Raw genomic sequence first — 21,695 nt, 5'->3', positions numbered from 1 at the left:
GCTGAAGTGTTATTGAAATAATCCACCGCATTACTTGATTTGGGGTTGCATTATTCCAATAACATAATAAAAATTGAAATAATACGGAAAATATGTCGAATAACACAGCCTCAAATCAGGTAATACGATAAAATATATGAAAGACAGTGTTTTATTTGTAAATAACAATGTTCCACGTGATTTGTATGTAATGAAAAAATTTTACATCAAAAACTCCGAACGTAGAGCTACCGTTCGAATTGCGATAGTTATGAATCTCGTGGTGTTACATGAATATTTCATCTGCGTTATTTGTAAAAAATAAAGTGTTATTTTAGTATTTTACGGTGTTATTGAAATATTCCCCCACATTACTTGATTTGAGGCTGGTGTTATTAAAATATTACACCGTGTTACTTGATTTGGGGTTATATCATTCCAATAACATAATAAAAATTAAAATAATACGGGGAATATGTCAAATAACACGGCCCCAAATCAAATAATACGATAAAATATTCTAATAACACCTCAAAATAATCGAATAAAACTTCATTTTTTTTACAAATAACACAAATGAAATATTCTTATTACACAACGAGATATTCCTAACTATCGCAATCCGAATGTAGCTATGTTCGGAGTCCTGATGTAATTTCGTATGTAATTAAAAATATTTTATTTCAAATAAAAATAAACAAAATAAAATTAAAAGCGATTCCACCAAAAAGGGGAAATTTAATAGTTACAAATATATCCCCAGAAACAAGTCCAAATATTGGCACAAATGATGAAGTATCAGTAAATGTTATACCATGAATATGAATCCTACAAACATGTTAGTGCCGCATAAACTTTATTTTTAGATTTATACCCCTCAAATCTTAACATCATATTAAAAAAAAAAAAAAAAAACTTGCTAGTTCTAATTTTTAAAAAATACAACATCTTTTCCAAGCATGGGCAAAGTAATAAATATAAAAATCAAAGTTTAGGTGTCAGATATGTAAATACCATCTTTTTTTACTTTCAGATGCATAAATACAATGCTATTATGTATGACAGACAATTCATCAACAGAAATGTGCATGCAAAGTCAAAGTTAGATAAAGATTTATCTGCAAATAGATCTTTTTGATAAAAACTATTGGTAAAATAATCAAAAGAACTTGAAACTAATTTGTGTTTCTATCTTACTTGTAGGGAAATTTACATACAAACCACACAATACTCCTGCATTTACATATCTAAAACCTGAACTTCTATATTTACACTCATAACACTTGCTGTCATAAATCAATGCAAGAAAAAGTGTGTACTTTCACTCTTAAAATGCAAGTGTTGTTATTTTTGGTGTGATATTAAGGATTTGAAAGCTACATGCATGTAAATATGAAAGTTTTGGTGCCGGATATGTAAATACATAATTGCTATGTGGTAGGTATGTAAATGCCCCCTCTTTTTCCCTAATTTTATCTACCAATAAAAACCCCATTCAAAGCATACCACAGACATACAATATAATGGCAAGAGACAAGTAGAGAACAAAATAAAAAGGCAGCTAACAGCTAAAGAATAATACAGAAAGTAATAATTTTGCTCTCAAATAAAAGCTAACGGCTAAAATTTTCAAACGAAATAAGTAAATAACAAAGATTGGGGGGGCCTCACAAGTAAAACCTCAGGTATCTGCAGAAAATAGAAAAAACAACAGAGGGGCTATCTGAAACAAACAAATTGTCCTAAACACATGACTAACATCCTTACAAAAGTAATTTTCATTTTTTTTTGTTTTTGGAAGATAAATATATTGATAAGAAAAAGAAAGTACTCCATAGACTGCCAATTCTTTAACTTAGTCCCTCTCTAGACTAACGATGGTTCTAGCCAGTTTTTGTTTTGGGTACCTTCTTCTTCGGTTGGCGTTTAGGTGTGGCATTCTTCATCCCCAGGAAGAAAAGCAGCGAACCGAAGAGAGCCAAGTTCTGCAAAAGTAGGGAACAGATTAGGCGCTCCCTAGAACTCCTGTGAAAAATTTAGATTCTCATGAACCATAATTTTTGGGGAGGTGAAGAAGTTTCACCTGTGTGAATTTGATGAAAAGTTGAACGAATTCTGGTCTTTCAATGTCGAAGTTGTAGAAGTCGTAAACAATAGGTGTAATGAATGCCAGATATAGAAGCTGCAAAGCAAGGTGGGAGTAATACTCATCATTATCATTAGCTGTGTAATTATCTGAGTTGCTAAATTTATTCTTGTCAAAAATATTAAGCCACTACATCTAAGAAATTGTTATCTAGCCATTTAAATTTCTGCTACTCCTGGCTAATTTTATCATTAGATGTCAAGGACGCATCTATATCATTAGTTGTACATATCCATATTAGCAATTCTACTTTCAATTTAATTTTAATAGAAGTTACTATATGTGTTCCTCTCATAAAAGTATTCTTAAATTTATCTTTTTAATTTTCACACACAAGCACTCATCTTAAGAAATTCATTTATTTCAATATCCAATTGAAAATCAAAAGTTGATTTATGTTTGACACTTGGTCCCATACAACATCAACAACCTAACAAATTTTTATTAGATTTATTAAGTCTCCACAATTTCATTTTAATGAATAGTAACCCAAAGGCCCTTTCCAATTTTAATAAACCAGCTTGTATCTTCATTATTTAATAAAAAAAAATTGAATATATATTACTTTATCTTCTAATAATATTGATTAGTAATTACAGATATTATACCCACTAAATTTGACTTCAATAAATTTGATCTTTGTTCTATTGATACTAAGTCATTTATCTTTTAAATATGTCCTCCAATACTCGAACTTTTCACAGAGTTCAACAAATATCTAACTGAATAGAACAATGTCGTCAATAAAAAGTATTGCCAAGGCTCCTCATTTTGCAAGCATTCTATAAATAAAAGGAATATTTACATACGAAGCACACAACTCTTATGTATTAAGTATCTCACTCCTAAACTTTCATATTTACATACATAGGTGCTTTAAACCTATGCATTAAAAGGTGCATTTCACTTTTAAAAGTGGCAATAGTTTTATTTTTATATGAAATTAAAGATTTGAGTGATATATGTGTAAATATGAAAGATTACATGTCAGATATGAAAATACATAAGAATTGTGTGCTATGTATGTAAATGCGCCTAAATAAAAATTCATTTGCCATAAAAATGCTTTTTAAAAGTGAAATACACCTTTCAATGCATAGGTATGAGCACCAAAATGTTATGGCTGAATATGAAAGTTTAGGTGTGGATATGAAAATACATAAGAATTGTGTTGCAATGTATGTAAATGCCCCCAAATAGAAATTCATTTGCCAAGAAAATGATGCCATGGAAGGTACAAAAAAAGAAAAAAACTGTAACTAGAAAGCGAAATAGTTCTATTGTGCCACAGATATTTATATTGAACATAGGAAACCAAAAAAAAAAAAAAAAAACGGCCACATTTAGCCGGGAAAGTGAGGAGAACTCGAAGCCAAGTTAAAAAAATTAAACCTGTTTAAGCAAATAAAGAAGCCATCCAAAGTGCATATGCTTCTATACTAACAATGTCAATGTTTTCACTTCGTATTAGTTAAGTTCTACAAGATAGATAATAAATGGAACATGCAAAATTACATTCATTAACAATGCAATTAACAAGTAACCGTCTGTAAAGTAGAGGTAAATCAGAAAAATGTACAATGTACAATTGATGATGAAAAAATTAATATTCATGGCATTAAAAAAAAACCTTAGAAGATTTACATACATACCGCTGAATTCTTATGTATTTCATATCTAAGACCTAAACTTCAATCTTCACATATATGCCACCTACCTGGGTTTTTTCACTTTTTTAAAAGTTCATATTTTTTACATGATATGAAAGATTTGGGCGGGCCATAATTGTAAAAAACAAAATTTAGGTGTGAGACATGTATATACATAAGATCTGGGTGGTATGTATACAAATGCCCCAAAAAATCTTACTTTTTCATAATATCTTCAGAACAAGAGGGAGAGGGAGGGGAGGAGTAAACATACAAGAAGATAAGCTCCAAAAGTGCTGCTGAAGATGAACAGAAGGCCCCCAAGCCCTTTAAGAGCTATGGTAGTGGCAATAACATGCTTCATCTACAAAATAAAAAATAAAAATGCTAGGCATTGCATATTTATGAAAATGCAAAAATTCTGATCATTTATAAAAGACAAAACACAGATGTTACGATGAGCTACAAAAATCATAAGAGAACTCACTCACATCAATATGCGGCGCTACTACTCCCAAGTGTGAAGCCACATGCCTTGTCAATTGGTTGAACTTGGGCCTGAGTGCCTTTGCCGCCGGTCCACCGTCGTTTCCAAATTCAATAATCCTGAAAATAAATGTAACATGTTCTTTAAATGTGGATTGATCAATTATGGTTATAATTTCTTTTTAATTTTCATTTCGGCGAAAAGATAAACGACATCTAAGCATCTCAATACGCTAATAAGATAATTTTATACTATAAATGTTAGCAGATGCAAAAACACCTAAATATAATCCCAATACGAAAATAACTTATAATTTTAATATTTGCAACATATTTCACACAATCTAGATTTTAAAATTCACAAAACAATTTCAAACTGTAGTTTCTCATGATATATAATAGGCATTAATATGAAGGTCAAACATAGCATAATTCATTCACATAAAAAGGTTGGAGATATGGAAATAAAAAATGATGTATTGAAGTAATCTCATAGCATGCCACAAAGATAAGGTAATTAATGAAAGAAAAAATACTAAAAATTTAATAAGTTTACATATTCAGCAGAATCAATACAAAAAACTAGATAAATATTAAAATTCACAAAATAATATTTCATATAATATAGTTTTCAATAGCAAAAACCTTCATATTTCCATCAGGATACAAAATACAAGAAAGAATTTCTACTCAAATACACAAAATATCACAAATTGAATAAATCAAAAAACAACAATATAGCCGGATAGAATAAAACACAAAGATGACAGATTATCTATTAAAAAGGGATATTAGCAAAAGAAATGAAATGGAAGGAGAGAGAGAGAGAGATTAAAATCCAGCAAATGGCTCCAAATTTTTGTCCATGTAGCAGCTGTTGTGGGTAGATTGAGAAGATATGGTAGAACAGTTGCCGAAATGAAGGATAAAGTGATGCAATCAAATTCTGATCAATCAAATTCCACATATGAAACTGATTGTTTGTAGCTGCAGGACATGGACAGCTCCCCTCTAGAAATTCAGTAAATCCATTTGCCATGAAAACATTAAGAAATTGTGATCATCGCACATGACAATTCTCTGTAGCGGGCTGATTTTGAGTGAATTTCTTGAGATGAGAGAGTAGGAGCTTTAAAGAGGAAAGAATACTGGTGTTAGGTATCGGTAGAGTCAAAAATTGGGAATTGGCAGTGATGGATTCTTCCATGGCCAAAAAGAATCGTGGATTTAGGGTTATCAATTTACTTACGGCTGTAAGAAGAAGGCTCTGCTACCAAAGAGACTATGACCAGGAAAATTGCTTCTACCAAGAGAGGAGGAATTTCTATATCTGATTTTGTATCCATACTAACCGTGAACAGTAAGCTTTGCATATATATACTAGAGAACTGAAGATTCTAGAAAAGCTGTAGTTAGTTATTGACTGCTAACATAGGATACATGTAACCCCAGGTGAGTCTAATTGATATGTGGTATTGTTACAGCTGATATGAAGAACATCCTTTCGTTATATTAGAAGTATAAATTTTGTTAAGGAGATAAAGTTGAACTTCTTAATTGGCATCTCACTTCTATAAAACAGTAAATATGCCAATCAATTTGTCTGCATTCGGTATAGTTTTTAGGAATTAGTACAATTTTCAAGTAAAATATTACGATCAAATTAGTATGTATGCTCCTAATAGTAGTTTAACAATTCTATAGTGAACACTAGTTGACTAATTAAATATTAATCACAGCACCAAACAAAAATTTTAAGCAATCAAGTACCAAGCAACCACTTCACCCTAACTAGTAATATATTTTCAAAAAGTAAACAATAAGATCACTAGTTAATTTACTATATACTAAATTCTAAAAATTAAGTAATTTACAGTAAATCTCTCCTTAATCGACACATCAAATCATGTATTGTTCTTGCCTGCAAATTTGGTGGTGAAAGGGGACAATAAGCTACTCATACCCCACTCCAAATAAGAATTTTACTCAATGATTTTGTGCCAAAATTAATTAAATGAACTCAAATTTGAAATTCACTAGTACTAAGATGCTCCAAGGAAGTGACATGATACAATTATGATGGAAATAAAGGGTTTGGCGAAGCATCACCAATAATTCTAACTTGATTGTTGTTAAAGAAAAAAAGTAAAGGCCAACTAGGCCTAAAACTAATAGAAATTTGCACAAATTTTAGAAAATTTGGATGGGAAAGAGAATTGGTGCATGAAGTGACTAAGGGGTTGTTTGGTTAGAAAGATTTGTGGTGTACTACAATTCATTGGCAGAGATTTAAGGAATTATTTGTTTGGTATGAAGAAGTACAAGTACAATAAAAAGTTTGAAAGAATTTAAAGTTCACCATTAGTTTATTTTGGCTGAATTTAGAATTTTGGTCAATTTGACCGAATTTGAATTACACTATAAAATACTATCGGCAAACTATCGCCCGTCACCAACCCCTACCGTCGGCAGCTTCCCACCTACCGCCGCCGGCCCTCCTCCACTACCCTCCGATTCCCAAAAAATCATTGCATTATTTTTATCTACTTCAAACCAAATAAAAAAATATAAAATCCAGCACTTATTTTACAGTGAATCAAATAACCATAAAGTATTTCAAATATATTGTAATAACATTACTCTGCAAAACTTTTACATTTTTACTTCATTTTTAGTAAACCAAACCCCTAAAAAAATAAAAATTTATTTTTTATAAGTTAAAAAAATAAAAAAAAACAAAACAAATTATTAATCATTTTCTAAGGAAATATTAATAATAGAAATAGGGTTGAGATTGTAGCAAATAAATATTTAAAATGATAAGATTGTTAAAGTAAATAGAGTTATTGATAGGTTGATTTTGGTTATGACAATTATTAATATTATAAATATTTTTAGTCGTTATGCAGCCTAACTTACATTAAAAGAATATATAAAAATTCAATTTTGAGAAGAGATGGATAAACTGCTACAATGTATACCTATGAAAGTAATATTTGTTGGTGCACACTTAAATAATTGTATAAGTTCTAGTAAAACCACAAAAACATAAAGAGACTGGTTGTGATCAACTGTGTTTACTGTATTTTTCCCTTTTCTTTAATAAATCAAATTATCTTTTAAAACACTCAAATAACTAAAAAATAATTTGAGTGTATTTTTTAAAAAACAATATAATTTATTTTCAACATAGCAGGCATGTTTTATTTCAAATCAAAACACAAACAAAATAAAATTAAAATGCAAAATAGAAAAGAAAAACAAAAATAATACCGAACAGCCTCTAAATTTAAATTTTCAAAAGCTTGAAATCTTGCAATAACATACACATAAAGATTAAGACAAGCACTTAGTTACTTTCAAAAATAGAGCCAGCAAATCATAAACAATTTATTCCTGCTAGGAGGAAAGAAAAACATTTTGCAAATATTGCATGGTTATTCCCAGAATGTTTGACTACATAATATAAAATATATGTTTATTTTAAGAATATAAAAATAATAATAATAATATAAATAATGTGGAAGAATTTAATAGTTATAAATTATAATATTTAAAGAAAGGCCGTTAAAAGGGGTAAATAAAAATACTTCAATAAAGCATAACCTATGATAAGAGGGCTAGTTCTATTAATAAGACTATCGTAGCGATTTTAATCAAGTCTAAAAAGAGTCATGAGACTTATTGGAATAAGAAGATACTAAAAGTAATTATAGATGAAAAAAAGTACTTTCTACATAACGGTAAAAAAAATTAAAACTATCAAAGCTTAGAATAACTACAAGAAAACTTCAGAGAGGGTAAAGAGAATGGCAAAATATATAAATTTTAACAATTAATAATAAAAGGCTTAATACTGAACGAAAAAACAAATCCATAAGGCAGAGCTAAGAGTGCTAAAAACATTGATCAAACCAAATGTATTAAAAGCAGAGAATAAGATCTTAATTAATGATGAAGCCATCAAGGAAAGATAAAAATGTTACTTCAAACAATTATAAACGAGAGCTTGAGTAATGGAAGTAGTAGGGAAAAGTATAATGAATAAAATAAGGTAGATTATAAATTAATCAAAAATAAATAAATGAGACTTGCTATAAATAAGATAAATCAAGGCAAAATTATGAATCATGCAATGAGGCTACAAAAGAAGGCACACTCTTTTGGTTTGGGCATTAATATTTTTGATGAAATTTTTAAGAAAGTATGTCAAAAGATCAAAGAACAAAAGTTTCAATAACATTATTGAACCACAAAGTAGATGTTCAACGTTATTTATAAAGGTATCAAACCTATGAATCATGCAATGAGGCTACAAAAGAAAAAATGGAACACAAAAAAATTTTATCATTTTATTAGAATTAATCAGCATTTCCCAACAAGATCTAGTATGAAAACATTTTGTATTAAAACAACTAATGAAAAAATATATATATAAATAATTGATAGTCATAATATGATTTCTATTAATCTTGAAAAAATATATGATTGAGTTGAGCGAATAAATTGGTTTGCATTATGCAAGAAAGATATCAAAAGCATGTTAAAGTTATTAAAGATATGCATAAGGTTCAGTTATATTAGTTTTATAGGCAATTGAAGAGTGATCAAAGAGTTCAATAGTACAATAGATTTACATCAAGGATCAGGATTTACTCCATATGATTTTGCATTAACTATGAAAATGCTCATAAAGCATAATCAAAGTAAGGTGCCTTGATATATGCTTTTGTACCTTCCTAATCAGTGAGAAACCAACTAAAGTCAAAATTCAACGCAATGAATGAAAATCTTTAAAAGATAGAGCGGTTAAAATTAATTAAATAAAGATTGAACAAATGGTATATATTTTAGGGGAGTCTGATCTTAGCCATTATTAATTAATATTATTAGACGATAATTATATCTAGGTGTTATAAGCTAGGTATTATAGATCCATTGTACAAAATAATGGAGATAAAGACGAGTATATAATTTTTATAGCTAAGGTCAAATGGATAAAATGTAGGTGCCTTAGAAATGGTATCGGCCTCAAAAGTATCTGAGAAGCTATAACCACACATTTCCTTGCTCGAACAACCAGTCAAGTGCCTTTTCATCATCAACATCATTTAACACATCATAAAAAATAATGAATAACAATAAAAACTTAAAATATGAATTGCTCAATATGATAAATATAAATCATCTCTCCAAAAAGGAAGAGAAATAAATGGTGCAAAGCAAACTGTACCTTTTTTCTTCCTTTGGCCTGCAATGAGATGTTATTGATTATGGACAAACAAATCGATGAAGCATAGTGGCATGGATCACAACAACGAATTTAACATTCTACTTCTGCTTTTTTAGCCTCAACTTGCCTTGTTAAAGCTACTAGGTTAAGTGTTTTGTCTATATGATTAAAATGCAATTAAACCAAAATGTGAGTGCAAATCATCTCTATTAAAAGAATTAGAAAAAATGGCACAGAGCGCCTTCGCCCTTTGTATATTTTTGTATGTGATTAAATGAAATGTTTTATGGACAAACAACTTATATGAAGCACAATAACAAACATTTCAACAAACAATTTATCACAGAACTTTTGATTTTTTTTTTTTGGTAGTGAAATTAAAAAAGCTTAGCTTTAATACTATTTACTGATCTTCCACTCCCTTTTTCATTCTTTTTCTCTCATCATATGATCGTAATACTTACTATAATTTACTCACTCACCCACTATGCACCATTTTTTCCCTTTGCTATCACTTGAGGTACGAGGAAGAAGAATCAAAACTATTAATAAAAATTTGAATACTTAGTTGAACACTCGAGCTTCATTGGACTTAAATTGTCAGGGAAATGCACTTCAATTACTAAAAAATTCACAATCTTTAAACTCATCGAGAAATTAAATAATTGCCTAAAGGAAATAAAATTAAATTGACCAAAAGCATTATTTGGGATAACAGAAATAATCCTAAAATGGCAACAATATTGTTATTAGGAACATGCGGGGGCAAAAAGTTATCAATTGCTTAGCAGCAGCAGCAAAAGGAGCAACAATTGCAGTCCAACTTGCTAAGGCAAATAAATAATGATTACTACATATTCATGGACATCGATGTTCCATTATCAATAGAATAAAAAATAAAAAAAAACACACACACACACACACAAACAAATTTAGCTATACATGCCATGCTATGCTAAATTACTAAAAAACTGAAAATCGCCAAAATCATTAAAAAATAAAAAAATTTCAAGAGAATGTCCGTCCGTATGGTTATCACTTTGTTCTCTATAGTGTTATTAACCTCAAGTCGAATGCTCATCTTAGTGCCCGAGCAAGGCTAGGTGAGGCCAAAATTATTCACATAACTTCCAAGATGGCGCCAATATTATGGTGTTGTAACCATTTCAAATTATAACACCTAAACTTTCATATTTACACATCTCACACCTAAACTTTCATATTACTTTCATATTTACACATGTAACAATCAAATCTTTAGTAACATATCTAAAATAGCACTATTACCGCTTTTTAAAAATGAAATACATTTTTCATACATAGGTTTAGAGCGCCAAAGTGAGAAATGTAAATTCGTAAGAATTGTGTGTCAGGTATGTAAATTTCCCTACTGGGAAAGATGGCTGTCAAAACTTAAAACTGAAGATGTATTTTTTTATGATAATAACTTGGTATGTGTTAATGTGGAAAGAGAATCAGCAATGGCAACAAACAACCAATGTGGTGCAAGGGGTTCCAGTTCAAAAGTCATAATTCTAGTGGATGAAAAGAATGTGTTTGAGAAGATGGAAAGTCAGAGATGAAGATAGCATGTATAATGAGAAGTATGGAATAAACAGAAGCAAAGATTAGATTATCTCAAAACTATCCATTCTACAAACATAAGTTGGCTAATTAACTTAAAATAATTAAACAGCTTTTAAGTGCATTATTTTAAGGAACTTAATTTAGCAATAATTTTGAATGCAACGAAACCAAATGATTCGCCATATCACCTAACATAATTTTATGTAATGATTATTATTTTGTGATTAAAAAAAATTATCAGCTAAATGAATTAAAAAATAGCAGCTCCATATCATTTGGTGCCACAGTTCACTTGGGAAAGCACATAAAACCTTACACAGTGAATAGCAAAATCTTCCATAGGTCATTTTACATTTATGACAACATTGGTCCTATGTTGAATGAGATAAAAGGAACAAGGAAACATATTTTTAGAGTTCATATAGGATAACAAGGTTAAGTAGAAAAAATTGGTAAAGCTTCATCACATTAAGGGAGTATAAAACAAGAAAGGGATATTTACATACATAGGGCACAATTCTTATATAGCTTCATCACATTAAGGGAGTATAAAACAAAAAAGGGAAATTTACATACATAGCGCACAATTCTTTTATAGTTATATATCTCACGCCTAAGCTTCATATCTACATACATAGCACTTTGGTGCTTTAAAAATATGCATGAAAAGGTGCATTTCACTTTTAAAAAAGGGGCAACAAAGCTATTTTTTATGTGATATTAAAGATTTGAGTGCTATGTGTGTAAATATGAAAATTCAGGTGTAGATATGTAAAAACATAAGCATTGTGTACCATGCATGTAAATGCCCCAACAAGGAAATACAAATGACCATGGAAAGAAAAAAAAAATAACTCAGCCCTCCCTTCATATGATATTGCATTTAATTGAGCCAAAAAAATACAAAAAAATGGTAGCAAGATTTGAGAGGATGCTAAAAGCCTCAAATAAGAAAATACTGAGAAACAAAGAGAGTCTTGGGTGGTAAAATATTAAGAACTACAATCCTACATATATCCATCAATTTTCAGACAATCCAGCATCTTAGCAGATTTATTTTGCTTGGAGATAGAAAAATATTTTAAAAAATAAAAATAAAAATAAAGTGTCACGTTTGAATTACATATTTTTTAGAAGAATACCTTTTAAGCATTTCCACCATTTGTTTAGAATCACACCCTCCCCTCCTTCCTAATAAATTACACAAGCCACAGGACTCTTAAAAGAAGTCCAGGTCTACCATTGCACACTTGTAGGAAAGAATTTAAAGAAAACTATATTTTAAGAAGTTGAAAAAACGCTTCTTTGTTCATGTTTGCTACTATGAGTTTAGGATAGGTAAGATGAGATAGCACTCAAATTCAAAGGCCAATGGCTTCGGGTGAAAACAGAATGCAGAGTGTACTCACAAATGAAGACTGAAGGAAGAGAATGAGATCTCAAACCATCAGCCTTTTCAAAGTCACTCAAAAAAAAAAAATTTTTTTAAAACAAAATGTTAACTCAATGAAAAGATAACTGCTCTAGGTTAACATTCAGTAAAAAAAATATCATATCATGAGAGTGTTGGTTCAATAATAGCAAGTATACACTTGAAAAATGAGGCTTTTGATAAATTATGGTAGCAAGATGCTCATACAATCCCCGCTATAAAATGTACAAAAAAATAACCCAGCGAAAGAAATACAGAACGTATTAATGAATCTCACAAAAAGTAAAGGCCCTATAGTCTCATATTATCAGCCAACATATAAAAATGGAAGATTTACATACATACCACTCAATTCCTATGCATTTACATATATAAACCCTAAACTTCCTTTTTTACACACAAACCACCTACCTATGAATGAGAAGGTGTATTTCACTTTTTTTTTTAAGTGAAAATGATGGTATTTTTGATGTGATATGGAATATTTAGGTGGTATAAATGCAAAGTGCACAACCTGTAAATACAAAGGAAGTGAGATCCCCATTCAATCACAAATTATCATCCAATACATAAATGTTAAGGACTTAGCATTAATTCATTGCTATCACCCATCACTTCCCGTTAATTCAAACAAATAAGCTGCCTAGAAATAACTCTCAGATCTAAAATCAAAACTAGCTTTCTGTAAAACGGTCAACCCTTACATAGAAGGGCCCAAACTGCCGCTTCAACCAGACAATTCAAAATAGATCCAAGCCAAAATACAAACTTCAACTAAACTCCAACAAAATCCTCCCGCCCTATCATTCAAAACAAAAACCGGCCAAACGCCCGCTCTACAACCGATCCAAGCAAAAGAAACGGGAACAAACATCCTAAAATCCAGGAAACCGATTAAACCAAAACCCTAAATCAACTAAGCGGGTTCCAAGCACAGATCCAACACAAAGAAGAAACTTTGCGAGGCCAGAAATCTAGACATAGAGGACTGATGATGATGAGCTTACTCCTGGTACGCTGAAAGAAGAAAAATGGAGGCGAAAAGCACCCGCCCCGCAAACGAGACGAACCCCATCTCCAGGAAAGTGATCAAAGAACGTGGAGCAACGGAGAGAGAGAGAAGGACAGGAGATCTCGCTGTGGAGATCGCTCCGATCCGGCTCTCCGAAGACTTGACAGTGGGAGAAGACGGGAGCTTGGAATCAGGGAGCTTGAAAAGGACTGCTCGGATACGCTTTAAAAGCCCACGACACGGAAAAGGGAAGATTGGAACGCCTTGAAGAGCTAGCGGAGAGTACCCGACTATCAAGAAGCCCTAGATCTTCTTAAATATTTCTAGAATGCCATACTAGTTAACTTTTTTTTCACTTTTTTTTTTAAATGAAATATTTGTAAATTGATTTTTTTTATCTATTTAAATGCTTTTAAATTATTTTTAAAGAATATTGTAATCTTATAATTTTAAATATTTTAAGTTGTCTAGTATTTAAAATTAATTCTCTTTAATTTCAATATTTTTAATAGTGTAAATAGTAATAATGGATATGGCTGTCAATTTGACTTGTTGTTCGTGAACAGCTCGTGTTCGGCTCAAACGAGCCGAACATGAACAAATTTTTAAGCTTGAAATGTAAACGAGTCGAACACGAACAACAGTTTGTTCGCTCGTGTTCGGCTCGAAATGACTCGAAAAAAAAACTATATATAAATTTTTATATAACAATATATTACATATATTATTTATATAATAATATATTATATATATTTATGTTTAAGTTTAAATCATAACACCTCATGTGATAATTTGGTTAGTGTCTTCTTCGGTATATATTTGATCCAGGTTCGAATCTCACATTTTACATCTATTTTTCCCAATTTTAGTTTAACGAGTCAATTTCGAGCCGAACACAAGCTGAACACGAACACGAATATTTAAATCGAGTCGAACACGAACACACTATTCACGAGCCGATTTCGAACACGAGCCGATTTCGAACATGAGCTATTTTGAACGAGCCGAACATGAGTCAAGCCAGAGCTCGCTCAAGCTCAGCTCGTTTACAGCCCTAATAATGGATATTGTTATAATTGCACTAGTTAGGGATTTGGTTCTTCCTTGAAATGTGACATGTTCAAAGCCATACACTTATGACTTAAAGCTCAAAAATCCCATAAGAGAACTTAAGAAGAATTATTAGGTTTAGTGTTTTTCAGAGAATCCTTTTGAGATAAGATTTTTATAAGAAAACTTTTGTTAATGTGATATCTATCAGGGTTTGGTGCAGTGGTCATTATTTTGGTATACATATGAATTATGGCAGTTGCATAGAATATTGTGTGGTCCATACATTTTTAAAATATCATGTTCTTCTTCAAACTTGTGCACCCGTGTTTGCTAAAGAATATTCCTTTATTTATAGAGCTCCATGAAGCACTTAAAGAAGGACCTCTTCAAGAAATGGAATGCCTAGAGGTAAGAGTAACCTCAAAATGTAGTCACTGTGACTACTTCAACAACTATGAAGGTTACAAAAGTGCTTACTTAGACATTATATCTAGTGTTGTTACGCAATTATGTGATTAGGCTCTTAATTAAGAGACATAGATCATAATGATGATGGTAGATATCAAATGCAATTAGTTGAAAGTTATAGAGTTGACTGATGAGATTCTTAGTAAAGACGACACCACATTGTTAATTAGGTTTATAACAATGACAGACAAAAAAATAAAAGTAAAGAGGTTTTGAAAAAAAGTTTATTATTGTGCCTGCTATAGAGGAAACACAATAGCACATAGATGGTGGAGTTAAAGGGCGTGTTGGGCATAAGACTAAGGAAATGGATAAAGAGTAGTTAGTTAAAATAAAGGAGGTTGATTAAATGTCAACCCTATTCCTGATGTCTTTTCTATAATTTCTAGCAAAGCAATCAAAAATTAAGGAAGGTGATAATGTAAAGAAAATAGTAGCATTATAATATAGTTATTTAAGTCTAGATGTAGCAAAAAAATTTATAGGACCATAAAAAGAGATTTTGATCCAATTGTCAAATGCTCCCCGCCATTTTCCCTAGCTAAAAAGATGGTTGACATAAGTAGAATAAGTAGATAGATGCATACAAGATGAGGAAGTGATTGTCTAATAAATAACTTTAATGTCTTGGGGGATCACAACCATTTATAGCAAAAAAAAGTTAATCAGTTGTGAAAATTATTAAGTTAACCAATGAGTATGAGTGCTTTTTTGAGGAAAATAAGAAAAATAAAATAATTAAATAAAGTGTATCGAGAGCAATTTGAATATTGAACTTCAAGACAACCATGAATTACCATTGACCAAACTATTTCTATTAATGCATCTTCACCTTCTTCAATAATATCCCAATAAGCATTATCATAATCTTAGCTCTCTTATTTGTTAAAAGAGACCCACTCAAGTGCTTTGGATATTGAGCATGAAAACTTTGGTATCATGATGATTTTAACATTTTAAGGGTAAAGGAGACTAAGAGAGGCACCAATACCTAACAAGACTCATTGAGTGCACTAAAAGCAAGTGCATGTATGAACCAAACAATATTTGTGTTTGAGTACGAGATTATTATCATGAACATAAATTTTAGCTTTTAAAAATGAAGTTTAAATACTAACTATTAAACAAAATTTATATCAAAAACTTGAATTTCTCAACGAACGACTTTGGGGTTTCTAAAATGATAAAAAATATTAAATTATGAAGTTCCTTTGAATTTTCAATATATATTATCAAATTTATAAGATATAAATTTCATTTAAAATATTTCTTTAAATTAAGAACAAAAATTATTTTTAACCTTCGCTCATAACCAGAAACTCAAATTTTAAAATCCTTAATGTTATATGTCTATACAATTAGTGGATTTAAAATCAAATTTTTTTTATTTCCCTAAATATATAATATGGTTCAAAAGCAATATGTTTATTTTTTCAAACCCTATTTATAAATCCTTTTTTGGGCAGATTAAGACTCTATCGATATTGTTAACCTATAGTAAATATTAAACAAGAGTGTAATCATCAATATTGCTAAATTAAGTTGGAAGTCACACAAACAAACAATTAAATTCAACACATTATAAGAGCATGTCCACATAATTTGACATATAAATTAAAAATTCAAAAAATAAAACATCTACCAAAATTTTTAAAGATATTGGACATGCTTTTACAATCAAAACAGAATAATCCTTTCATTTTACCATAGTTTTAAAAATATTTAATAAAATTCAACTGAGAGGAAAGCCAAATATAAAAGAACCAAGATTTCAAAGAGTTGTGGATTGAAATAGCTCTCTCCAAGTTCTTATTTTATTTACCAGGCCAAGTGGCAATCTTCCCTTACTCAATCACACACACACATGCAAAATACACTCTTCGCTCAACTTCACACACACAAATGCATACACCCAGGCTAATTTCCAATACACTACTCTTTTATATATTTTGTCTGTTAGGCCTCTATCTAGAATTCCCCAATTAAATTTTTTTCAAAGTGAATAATTATTTTTGTCGGGTCATCGCGTTGTAACACTCTATGTACAACATTGGGACATTCAACGTCCGCTTTTGAGGCGCTCTGTCAGCTATCTTTAGCTCCTTTCTCTAGAATTAGGAATTTAAATGAGTCAAGTTGAGTTCGATCACCGTCTACTTGAGATGGAGCTTAATTAATTAGTCGAGTTTGAACTTAACTCTACAAACTCGAGTCAGCTCATGAGCGAACTTATATATTATAGAAGAGAAAAAAATAATACTAATTTAAATTAGTATTATAACAAAATGACAAATATAATGAGTAATTAAGAGATAAATAATATTAAAAAATATTATAAAATATAAAATATTATTTTTAAAATAAATTTATTAATTTAAAGATAAAGTCTTTAAATTTAATATATTTAATATTTTATTAAATGAGTATGTTGACAAGCAAATAAGTCGAGTTGGGTTTGGCTTGAGCTTGACTTATTATCTCATCGAGTTTGGCTCGTGAGCCACTTATCGAGTTAAGCCTGAACTGGCTCGTGAATTTTATTTGGACTTGACAACCTTACAATTTTGTTGACCTCGATTTTGGTGAGGTCTTTCCTTCCTCTTAGTGCTTAGGATCTAGTCATAAAACTTTTTTTTGATTATCTTAAAAGACTAGATATTGAGCCCACCTGCATAGAAATTCAAACCACATCTTTACTCTCTTTGAAATCTACATGGACAATCATGAATCTCTAGCACTTGGAAGGTTAAGACCAATGTGTGAGGATTCAAAGGATGAATCCCCATAGGGTTGTTGGACTTAGGACAACCTGGGTGGCTAAGGTTTGGTATTTCACACACTCAAGCACATGACTACTTCCCACTTGTCCCAAAACCCTAAATCACACCCATTAAACCAACCTCCCTTACTCTTTAAGAAACTCACATAGATAGTTCCAAGCCTCTGGCCTGCATTTGGTTGAGATGGCTAGGATCAATATGTGAAGGTTCATAAGAGGTTGTCATTTAGTTAAGTTTGGTCCCAAGGTGGTTAAGTATGGCTAAGACCCATGACCAAATACCCCCATACCCTAAATCCTACCCAAATAACCAATTTTGGACTTTTAACCCTGAACTTTTTCAAAATTACCAAATTGACCCTAGAACCCTAAAAATTCCAAAAATGACTCAAATTATCGATTTTCACCAAAAATCATGTCAACCATTCTAAACCATCCAAATTGACCAAAACACCTCAAATTTTCCAAAATTCTTAAAATACCCCCAAATTTGTAAAAATTACCAAAATACCCTTCACATCCCAAAAAATTCCAAAAACCTCCTCTAAACCAATCCCAGCCACCCACCCAATGGGACCAAATTGACCAATTTTAACCAAAATCTTAATTTTGCCCCTAAAGTCCCAAAACCCCCCATGTGCACCCAATTGATCAAATTGCCCCCCAATTTTCATCCAATTCACTTCTAGCCTACCCAATTTCAAAGTTCAAACTCAATTTCAATCAAACCCAAGCACAATTTGATTAGCCCATGATTAATTTCAATTTAGATCCTTCATGCATACTTTAAAAGCCCATTTTCATAAATGATTTTTAAAAGCCAATGGGATCAACTTTAAAAGCCCAATTTGGGCCCACATGACAAAAATCCCTTCTCAATCATCTCTTTGCATTTAAGGCATTTAGCCATGGCATCTCTTTACATGAAATTTTATCTAAAATAGGCATGTTGACCTTTTTTTTATTTAAATACATAGAAATTCAAAATTTATTTTTCATGAAACCTTTACAGGGGCACATACATAGCATGCCATTCTCCATGGAGCCTTTTATGGGCATTATAATGTCAAATTTGCCAAATTTGGCAAGTGGAGGTGACTGATACACCTAAAATATATAGTATTTTTAGACACATTTTTATATCTATTTTTTGAGATATTACGCTTTAATGATACATATTTGTGTGTTTTTCTTTCAGATACAAGTAAAAAGGTGAAAAATATTAAAAGGAGTGAAAAATGATCAAATTTGGAGCAAAAATGTGAAAATTATGCTAAAATTTTTTGGTGCCTAAGCGCTAGATCCGGGTGGTGTGGTGCCTAGGCGCTAGATCCGGCGCTTAAGCGTCGGTGAAATAGAGAAGGTCGTGCAGAAACTCCAGAGGCCCCACGTTTAAGCGCCAGAGGCAGTTATGTGACGGTTTACTTCAATTTGCCAAACTTTGAAGAGACATTTGAGGCACATATTTACTAAAGAGGGTGGTTATGACCCATAGAAATGAAAATATGGTTAGAAGACTTGTGAAAGGAGGCATCCTTTGGAGAATACATTGAATTGGGACACATTTTGAAACACATTTTGAAGATCACATTTTGAAGATTTATCAAGGCACCTCTTGGAGATTTATAAAAGAAGGAAGTTGAGACTTCTTGAAGTGTGCTTGAAAGTCCTGGAAAGGGGGAGTTCTGAGAAGAGTTAGAAATAGTTTTGGAGAGGTTTTCAGGCACCATAAATTTACTTTATTCTTTTTGTTTTTAGTTTTATTGTGAGAGTCAAGAGTGTTGTAAAGAGTAAGAGATTCAAAGGAACTTCAAGAGTTTAGTGGAGGATTTGAGATAAGTTTTTATCTTTTATTTTTAAACTAGTTTTGGTTTTAATCGAGACTTATTGTTAATTTGATAATGATTTCTACTTTTAAACTAAAGTGTGGTTTTATTTTATCTATGGATTCTGAGTAGTTTTCTTTTTCTTTCTCCTTAAAATAATAAGTAATTAAAAGTGTTGGAATGGAAGTTGTAGATGGAAGTTGTAGAGAGTATTGATCTTTAATATTGTAAGAAGTTGTGATGATTTAAATCCATGTACTTCATTTACTTCTTGATTTAACTGATCCAAATGTTAAATTTTTTTGTGAGAGCTTGTAAGAACCAGACTGGTATTGTGTCAGTCAACAATTAGAAATAATCACATGAGGTTGTATGAATGAAATTGCAATTCATAAGATTTAGTGCAAATAAACAAAGAAATAATCTTTGAAGCGTGTAGAGTTAGAGGATTTTAAAGTGACAGGTTAAAGCCCCCAACTTGGTTTATTATTTTAGGTTCGGATACGAGTGGAGGGAATTGAGGAAACTCTAGAGTGAGAGCTAGTATCTTCCCTGCTTAACCGGTCTTCAGAACTATTCAAATTTTAAATTAGTCAATGTTCTTTATAGCATCTCTAGTAAGGGTAAAGAATATTATTGCTCCTATTTGACATAACACAATTTGCATACTTCCACAACAGAATTCTCATACTTATTACTGACTCATGATAAGGAGAAATATATTTTCATATCAAGTGCTTTTCTTTTACATAATCTCAAGTTATCTTTAGAAGTTTTATTGTTTTATCAAAACATCAAAAATACCTAAAAGAATTGAATTTTACCTACTGTGAAAATATCTATAGTTTAAGTAATTATCTTTTTAAGTAGAAGGTTTGTTGATAAATAGTGCATATTGTTTGTTTTCTCTGTGGGTTCGATATTCGTGTCTTAATAAAAAATTCCTATATTACTTGATAACGATACATATATGTCAGCAATATTTTTGGTTGTGGAGTTATTAAGTTGTCGGTTGCTAGGATGGATATCATAAGTCTCGTTTTAATTTAATATATATATATATAATTTAGAAAAAAAAAGTATTTAAAATTTTTGAAAATATAAGACCAAACTGATTTCATATCCCTGGTAGTTTAAATAAATGAGCCTAATACTGTAAGCAATGGATCTACCTCGAATGATAAATACACTGCTTACTAGGAAGACTCAATTAAATAAACTAAAGATTGTATGACATCTGGTTAAGTATGCGAAATCATTTTATTTATAAGTCAAAAATTTCCCTTATTTAAAACAAAAAATTAAATAGGGTTTATATTAAACTGAGTTCGAAAATGCTTCTTATAAGGGCAATCCCCCATAGCTAATTACATCTTAGATAATCGAAGTCACCTAAGAAAACTCTCGATAAAAATCAGGGGATATTATCTTCAAAGAGTCAAAAGGGTTATGAATTTTCAATGAAATCGGACAAAGAAGTATGAAAGGGGAATGGTTTAAATTTGGAACATTTTATTGTGAAATCCAAAAGAGGAAGAACTAAGAGATGTCGTAGATATGGAGGAAAACCTCGGTGATTTCCCAAGCTATCCTATAGTTTGGGTTCAATTTTGGAGATTAGAATTATTGAATGTTTCATCCTACCAATTTTATTAATTAAGGTTTATATTCATGTGAAATGATCACACAAATAGCCTAGAAGATGAGAGGATTTATGTCATGACAGACGACAACCTCGAAATCCTAAAGCAGATTAGGGCTTAAATTGTATAACAATACAAAGGCCTAAAGATAAGTTGAGAATTTATGTTACATAAGCAAAAAACCTTGAAATACTATGAATTTGTTATTTAATTCTAAGGAATGGTTTAGCTGGTGAAGACATGTTTTGCTATTGAAGATGGTCATGCTGCCCACAATGGATGGTCAAAGATGGTCATGCTGCCCACAATGTTAGCTCCAAGCTCCTCGTCGCAGCAAGTTTAGGTTTTTTAATGTGTTAAGTTATGATTTTAAATCAGATGACCCTAAGGTTACGGTTATTT

At 30.9% G+C, this 21,695-nt stretch overlaps 1 protein-coding gene across 1 annotated transcript; it reads right to left on the bottom strand.

Annotated features, from left to right (window-relative positions):
• Positions 1-1,761: 1,761 nt before the first annotated feature.
• On the bottom strand, positions 1,762-13,763 carry LOC110032055. Its single transcript, XM_020735567.1, has 5 exons — positions 13,520-13,763; positions 4,266-4,380; positions 4,049-4,138; positions 2,063-2,161; positions 1,762-1,964 (listed from the first exon to the last, which is right to left on the bottom strand). The coding sequence occupies exons 1-5, from the start codon at positions 13,585-13,587 to the stop codon at positions 1,863-1,865; spliced, it is 474 nt and encodes a 157-aa protein (XP_020591226.1). The 5' UTR covers positions 13,588-13,763; the 3' UTR covers positions 1,762-1,862.
• Positions 13,764-21,695: the final 7,932 nt, after the last annotated feature.

This window comes from Phalaenopsis equestris, unplaced genomic scaffold, assembly GCF_001263595.1.
Source record: "Phalaenopsis equestris unplaced genomic scaffold, ASM126359v1 Scaffold000877, whole genome shotgun sequence".
NCBI lineage: Eukaryota > Viridiplantae > Streptophyta > Magnoliopsida > Asparagales > Orchidaceae > Phalaenopsis > Phalaenopsis equestris.
Note: the sequence above shows the minus strand (reverse complement) of the source record. Positions and strands in the feature narration are given on the sequence as shown.

Coding starts and splice junctions, on each gene's coding strand:
- LOC110032055 (XM_020735567.1), bottom strand. CDS start 13,587: ATGGGGTTCGTCTCGTTTGCGGGGCGGGTGCTTTTCGCCTCCATTTTT. Junction 4,139..4,265: donor TAGTAGCGCCGCATATTGAT/GTGAGTGAGTTC, acceptor TTTATTTTGTAG/ATGAAGCATGTTATTGCCAC. Junction 2,162..4,048: donor CTTTTGGAGCTTATCTTCTT/GTATGTTTACTC, acceptor CTTGCTTTGCAG/CTTCTATATCTGGCATTCAT.